Source organism: Rhagoletis pomonella, unplaced genomic scaffold, assembly GCF_013731165.1.
Source record: "Rhagoletis pomonella isolate Grant_MI unplaced genomic scaffold, Rhpom_1.0 Rhpom_scaffold_00011, whole genome shotgun sequence".
NCBI lineage: Eukaryota > Metazoa > Arthropoda > Insecta > Diptera > Tephritidae > Rhagoletis > Rhagoletis pomonella.
The window spans coordinates 19,248,316-19,256,505 of NW_023458565.1; the positions used below are offsets into that span (position 1 = coordinate 19,248,316).

General features: G+C 39.1%; 1 protein-coding gene across 1 annotated transcript in view; it reads left to right on the forward strand.

The window, feature by feature from the left end:
• LOC118747202 (probable WRKY transcription factor protein 1) overlaps positions 1-5,784 on the forward strand; it is a 146,432-nt gene extending 140,648 nt beyond the window's left edge. The window contains exon 2 of the mRNA XM_036481192.1: positions 5,521-5,784. Coding sequence (XP_036337085.1) covers positions 5,521-5,784 — 264 coding nt within the window. The remainder of the gene's footprint in view (positions 1-5,520) is intronic.
• Positions 5,785-8,190: the final 2,406 nt, after the last annotated feature.

Sequence of the window (8,190 nt, forward strand, 5' to 3'; positions counted from 1 at the left end):
GTCGTCAGTCAATGCGTCATAGCGTCATCAGTACGCATATTGTTTGCCGATTGTAAGGATGTCATTAAAAACGTAAACGCTTACGCACGTATAGCTCGTATGTATGTATGTGTGTACTTGTATACATACATACATATGTACATATATGCACTTATGTAAATGTGTGATTAAACTTATCAACAAAGTTGTGTCTTGCTAAAATTGAGTGTTGCTTCAAGTCGTAGCTTTGTTAGCTACTATCGTTGTTGTTTTTCCTACTTCCTCAGCGCAGCAGTTGCCTTTATGCGACTTTAAAACACGCTGTAGCAACGGCTTCAACGCCTTAGGTTATGCTAATAAAATTTGTGCGCAGCATGTTGATTTGTATTGCCTACAATGAGAATTTAGCCAAGAGCTACGACATTCATGTCGACAAACATATGTACATATGTATTTATTGTAGATACAGATACACGTCACAGCAGTCAGGTACACACGTACGCATTCATACATACATTTGTACGCATTTTAGTAAACCTCAGGCATATGCATGTATGTATGTATGTATGTATGCGAGTGCGAGAAGTTAAATTTGCTTAGATTCGCTTTTGAATGCGTATTTTCCGGTTTGTCCTTGATTTTGTGCGTACGCCTGCAGCTTTTCCACTCAGCATTTGTGCGGTTAGGTAGGCATTCATTCACCGAATTTCTATGCTCTGATACTTTTAAGCATACATATGTAGGTACATACGTATAAAACTTCTTAGGTATGTATATAGGCATTATAAATTTTGTGCGTGACCTTTTAAAGTGATTTAATGTTGTTAAACAAATTAACAAGAAGTCATTCGATTTAGATTATTGCTGGCATATTAGGTAGACATGATCGCTGTCCGCCACTGTGTACATACCTACATGCTTTTGTACTACATATTTACACATTTAAATTAGTCAAATTGAATGAATGCGACCGCTCGTAAAATGGGGTGGAAATTTTTGTGAGTTCTGGCTACAAAGTTCTTAAGAAATAATTGCCTCCAGCTAAGATTTATATCAACAATCCGCTTCGGTTCTTAACTTTTGGTAATTATTTTATGAGATAAAATACTATCTAGCAGTAGAGCGGGTGTTTTAAAACCCCGAATGAGGAGGTAGTAATGAAATTAAAATTTGATTTAGAAGCAATAAGGAATATTTAGGAAAAGGGTTAAATCTAAAATGAGTTGAGTATGGAACAAAAAAAAATTATTTTTGCTTTCAAGTACTTTTGCTTGAAAGTATGCAAGGTGACCAGATTTCTGTGGACAAAAACAGGACATTTCTAAAGCATCGAATCCGAAAATATAATTTGGTTTTAAAATAAAAAGACATAACATCTTTTAATACAATTTTATTTAAAACAAGGGAAAGAGAGAAAAACTTGAAAAAGTATGGCAAAAGTATATTTTCCATATCCATGAATTTTTGCATGCACTTTTTATAATAATTATGAAAACCTTTCATAAAATTGAAGCAAGAATGATAGATTGCCATAAAGCGAGACTACCAGTTAGACATAAGAGAACACAAGTAAAAGTCACCGAAAATAAGGATGCTATGTTTATGGTTCTTTTTCAAAATCATTTAGATGATACCCATATTTTAGTAATAGTAGTTATTTAATAATTTGAAATAAAGTTTTAGACAGTTGGCAACCCTCTTCCTATACCTCAAAAATATTCTTAATGTTTCAACTAAAGATGTCTTAACACTCTTTCGTTTGACATCCATATTTTGACATTTCATATAACTTTAGGATAAGTTGACTAAATTCGATATTTCAAGCAGGTGGCAACCCACTACAAAATATCTTCAAACTGCTATTTTCTGAGCCCCTTTTCGTTTGGCACCCATATGTTGGAACATTTTTTTCCTATTTAATTTCCTTAATTCACATTTAAATTGATTTTTTAAACAGGTGACAACCCTCCTAAAGTATAGTTAAGAAAGAAACATTTTCAAAACCATTTCCATTGATACCCATTTTGTATTATTTTATTTTTTTCCGATAGTTTCAATACAATTTTTTATAAGGTGACAACTTTTTTCAAAAAAGTAAAACCTTTTGCACATACAGTCCAAGCCTCTTAATTTGACACCTCACTTAGGAAAACCGAACGAACGGCGCGGTTATTATGGCATTGCTTATTAAATAATTTCAAATGAATTGTTCTACAGGTGGCAACTCTGTTAGAAAAAAATAAAACCAGTTTGCACATCTACAGGCCAAGCGCTATAATATGACTCTCCATTTTTGAAAATCGAACAAGCGGTGCAGATCTTTTATGCGAAACATGTTTCCAAAGCTTCCTAACAAAAACTAAAAACATCTGTCACGGTTTTATGTTTTTGTTTAATTTTACTTATTACATTTTATAAACTAACCCTTTTGTTAAAAAAAGATAATTTATTAAGTGCATTTTATTAAATATTCCAAAAGCACTTTAAGCAACATTCATATTATACAAGTAGTCAAAACGAAAATTTTGCTGAAAACTAATTGGTTCAATAATTGTGGCAAGAGGTTCAGCTTTTAGCCTTCACAACATACTAAAGTATGAACTAAAACCAACCTTTAAAAAAAAATAATCAAACAACAAGATTTATAATTCAAAATTTCAATGTTGCCTATAAGCAGCATAGGTCCTCAAATGGTTAATAAAAAAACACCGAAAATGTGGACTTAAGCGGTACAAATATGAAAAATCGGCACACTTATACGTCCCGACTTTTAACAAAATATTCAGCGGAACAATTTTCTCAAAATCGGTACTGTCCCGCCAAAATCAGTACGAATGGTCACCGTACTTATATGTGGTCTCAGTTGGTCTAATCGCTGGAGATATTTTTATCGCACCAGTGGGACATCGTTAGATTTTATCAGCCCAATTCTGAATACCCCCGCGGAGTTTGTTCTCCGGGAATTTGTTTCTCCCGAGAAAGAAATCTTCCAATTATTAAATCCCAGTGAGTAGCATTTTTCTGTAAATTTGAGAGGAGGAAATTGGAACTTCGATAGATCTGTTTGAGACTTTTATGGCAGCTCAACTTCGCCATTTAAAAAAATCCTCAGGGCATTTCCATTAATGATAGGGGAAAGGGAAAAGTGAGAGAACTCCCAGGGAGTTTCTGTTCAGAATAGGCCGGAATATTTTTAGTTAAGTCGCATATTTGTAATGATAAACATAAGATAACAATAACGACATTTTTTTAACAATAACGATAACGATTACAATATAACGATAAGGACATTTTTTTACAATATCGATAACGATTACAGTAAAGACAGTGATAACGATACTGATACTGGAGAGAAGGTCTATGTGGGGGATGGAGCGCCTATATGCCTTCTAGCGCCGTGGAGAGACACACGGTGTCGGAAGCCTTAGACAATTCAGGTGCTACTAGTTAGGTTTTCTAGAAAAAGGAGTATTTCCGGTTGATAAAACTCCTCCTCCTTGGTAGGTTTCGCTAGCCTGAGTAGGGTTATCTCTTCAGGTATGACGAGGCATGAACGCACAATAAAATTTCCACTCCGTCATCGCCATTCGCCGGGTTAAACAGCGGTATTGCGGTTGACCAGAGCTTACATGTCTTTAGACACTCTTACCACCTACGGAATTCCAACAAGCATCCGAACGTATGAAGCGAGTTGCTGCAGCAATAACCACCAAGATGCACTCGGTAACTTCCACGAAGCCGATCTTATTAGCTTTGCTGAAGTTAATATAGTTGCCATGTTTAGCGAAAGCAAATTGGGTCGGTTTAGTGATCGGGATGATTTTGGATAGGTGGTCTGATGCCAGACCTGCGCTAGCTAATGTTATCTGACCAAAGATGCTACAATTGCACATTATCCGAGTGAGGGCGGCATAGGACGATGTGCATAATGTCGTTAAAACCACCTACTTCCAAGATGCATCGCTGTGGTCAAAGTCCATCTCAACAATACGACACAGGATAGTATTTTCTGTACGAGCCGGTGTTGGTCCCCGGTATTGACGAGGGAAGCATACTCTCTCTCTCTCTGCCTATTTCATCGTGATTACACATGCCGGATACTCAATGTGGGTATTGGGGTCGAGTCTGCACACTTAGCTGTTCAGGCGCCAACAATACTCGAACCGTAATTGGGCCAGAGAGGCGAGGGTCTCTCGTGGCGCTCGAAGGTCTAGGTCTAGGGTGGAGATTAGACTTCAATCACGGCATTTATAGGTCGAATGTAGTGGTAGGTGGCGACCGATTCTTCATTCAATACAGGACTGGATCACGTTCCTTTATTCGAAAAGATACCTTCTGGCTGCTTGCTGAGCATTTTCTCGTGCTCGGTTACAGGGAACATTTGGAGCTCGCTATGCGACCAACCATACGACATTGTTGTGGGTCTTTAGTGACACCGGCGATTGTGAGTGTGGAGAAGGGGAGCAGACTATCAAAGGTAACCGAAATTGCTGTGCCATCGACAGTCGGTTCTACGTACCGGAGTGACTCGAGTTTTTCTCAACCACGGACTGTTGTTTCGGCAACCTAACCCCGGCTTCCCAGCAGCTTCGCTTTAATGGTCGCGGACATTTCAGGATATTCTCCGTGTAGACCAAGCAGTATGCAGTATCGTCAGTTTTGGACAAGAAGATAAACAACCGGGACTTTCCTAGCCAAAAAACCTGTTGTTAGAAAAATTAATAAAATACCAAAAAAGAACTAGTTTGTTTCTTCATTGTACATAGGTTTAACGGGCATCTTTTTCTGCTCCGAAAATATCAATTCTATTGTGTATTATTTAATTAAAAATGAAGTCTATTTTCCTACGAAAATAAACAAACATTCCTAAAATCAATTAATACTAATAAAACTTTCCGATTCCCATACAAAATTTTCCACGCCCACACACGAACGTGTACTTATATACAATTAACTACTACTTAATAAACAAAATCCACATAAATGCCATGGAACATTTATAATTTGTCGATTTCCCACAGCGTGGGTACACTAATTTATCCACTCAAGCTGGCGAACAAACAGCAGCAAAATAAGCAAGAGTAGACACGACGAAATTCCACACTCATGCCGGCAAAACACAGTAGACCAGATAAACGAAAAAGGCAGATATCAACCCCAGATTGTGTACGCATATATGTACAGGCATACATATGTGTGTGTATATATATGTACATATAAAAATAGTATCGATATGTAAAAGTCGCATCTCATAAGTAGGTTTTACCGCACTTCAATTCCTAAACGGCTTTGTGTGAGGCCTTACTCTCTCTCTCTCTCTCTCTCTCGCTTGCGCTCTCTGTCGCTGTCAAAGCGCTTCCCAGACGCCTCAAATGACGCATCATGTTGTGAAGAATTCTCAAACTATTTGTGAAAACATAATTTAAATCCAATTTCCAAACACTTCACTTATTTCTCAACACTATAATTTTCACAATTAACAGTTGACTCAAGTAACAACAACAAGAAAAACAACAACAACAACATGAACAAAAAACACAGATAAGAAACACGAGTAACATACCAGTACAAACAACAAACACACTGAACAAAAAGAATACACAAAACAACTTGAAGCATAACAGCAGCGACAGCACAGTCAAAATAGCGTCAACTGTGGAAATCACGAGACAAGTTGAATGGAATCGAGTCGTGGCCGCTGACGATGACGATGACGATGACTGCGAAGAAGACAGCCAAAACGACGGAACAAGCTGTAGAACAGAGCCCATAAATCTTGAAAGACGCAGCACTGCTAGTGTTTGAGAGCAGACGAAAAACGAAAGAAAAAGGGAAGAACGTCGAAAACGGGCGGCGCAACAACAAATAAAGTTGTCGTGTGATGAAGAGCTATGGGAAAGAAGAAAGCAAGAACAAAAACAACAAGCGTAAGAAATGGTATCACAACAACCCGAACGACTACATATATGTAGTATAGTGTAGAAGTAGTATACGTATAATGAAAAACAACATCATCCATGGCAATAAGGTCAGCGTGAAATGCCTGAGTAAACGAAACGGGTGCTGCTGCTGTCGCTGGATGTCAGACTGGAGGCAGTGAGCCGCCGCCGCCGCCGTAGCCGATTTCCTATAGTTCTGCTTCTTCTTTCGATATTGTTCTTGCTGTTTGCACGTTGAGTGTGTTGACGTTATGGTTGTTGCCACAAATGAGGTACACAAATTGATCGCGCACAGATATTTACCACAAATGCGCGATACCCGATACGAAGACGGAGACGAAATCGACGACGACGACGAGGTGGAGGAGGAGGATGGCGCGAACAAAGACAACATAAGCGACAAAATCGACAATGAAAATGAATAGAACAACAAAAATAACGAAAACAACGACAACAACAACAACAACAAAAACAAGATCAACAACAATGAAGCACACAGCCACAGAAGGGTGATCAAAACAAAAAGACAGTGAAAGAAAAACGAAGTAGAATCGGTGAAACTATGAAGCAATCGAAGGGCCAACTGCTAAGGCAACAACCTCAAGCGACCTAAACGCTGCAATGGCAAAACCAACAACAGTAACGATACTGTATGTAAGTAGATAGATATAAAACCAGTTAATCGACCGATCACGCTGCTGTCAGCTATCGGGAAGGCCACAGATTTGCAGCGCTGTAAGTGAGCATAAATTTATGATGTAGTATCTACACATGTATGCTTGTATGAATGTACCATACCATATATATATATATATATATATGTATGGGCATGTGGGTAGGTAAATCCTCAACAATCACACGCAACAAATCAAGAAGATTTCCATTTAATATGCGAACCTAATAAACAACAATAAAAATGTATGATGATGGTAAGCTAAAATACGAGGCGATGGTTGCTAAGATGAAGGTAGTCAGACGAAAGCAAAAGGTGCATAAGAAGATGCCATACCAAGCGGGAAAAAGGGAACAAAAGGTGCATATTGTGGATGGCAAAAAAAACAACAACAAAAAAACAGTGGACTGCAACAGGATGCGAATGGCTGGCTGGCTGGCTTGAATAAGATCGTTCTGTCCATTGCAGTGCTGCTGGCTGCTGATGCGACTGATGATGCGGCCAATGATGCGAATGACGTTGTCGCTTATGCTGTCGTGCGTCCGTGGCACTGTGTAGCCCATGCATGGCATTTTGGTGAATAAGAGCGAATAACTATCCCATGTCTTCAACTGACAAAAAAAAATCGGCAAAATAAACATTGAAAAGACCGCTACAAAAAGATTTACCTACCTACAAGAAAATATACATACCTACAAACAACCACTAAATCGCAACTCCAAAGACGCAGATTACGCGCGTGTGTGCAATGGTGGAAGGAAGCATGCAATAAAAATTGCACACATGCAGATTTATTCGTCTTATACTACATTAAATTAATTGAGTTGATTTCGGTTGGCTGCGAGTATGCAAACAGCGCATGATTTTAATCTTGTGGACAAAACAAAAAAAAAAATAAAAATTCCAACCTCGGAGAAATTTTTAGTTCTCAAGCTGATATTCAATTCATGTCTAACTTGGACTGCAAGTTGAGATGAACTTGTTGTTGAATAAGTTCTTTGAACGGTAACTGCAGATACTCTGTTTTAGAACTAATAGAAGCGCTGGGTTCTCAGAACAAAGTTCCGCAGGCAGCTGATATCTACTCCCGAGAGCTTTTCGGCAGCTGAGAAGGAAGTGCTGAGATGCTTCCAGCTCGTCTTGCAAACAGTTGCGGCAGTAGGTATCTGTGAGGATGTTAAGTCGCAACTGGCGCTTAGCCAGCTGCAGAAGCTCTCTTGATCGCCCGCGGACGACAACGGGCCCGAAGGACCTTGCAACTTTGCATGTCGGGATTTTCACCCAGCGTTAGATGAGCCTGCTGTAGACCCATCTGTCCAGGAGCAGACCACAGGTGGCCAACGGAACTCCTACTCCCGCCCTGTCCGAGATGAAAACCTCGAGGGTGCCCTTCCTAGCCAATTCATCAGCCCTGAAATTTTCAGTAATGTTATTATGTCCTGGAATCCAAATAAACTAGACTATGCTTGGCTATCAGAGTAAATACTTACCCCCTCCTAGTTGGAAAGAAGTTGTGCGTAGCGAATCGGCTGCCTCTTTCATTGCGGCTACCTCTGCTTGAAAGACGCTGCAGAGATCCAGCAGTCTGAACAAAAGATC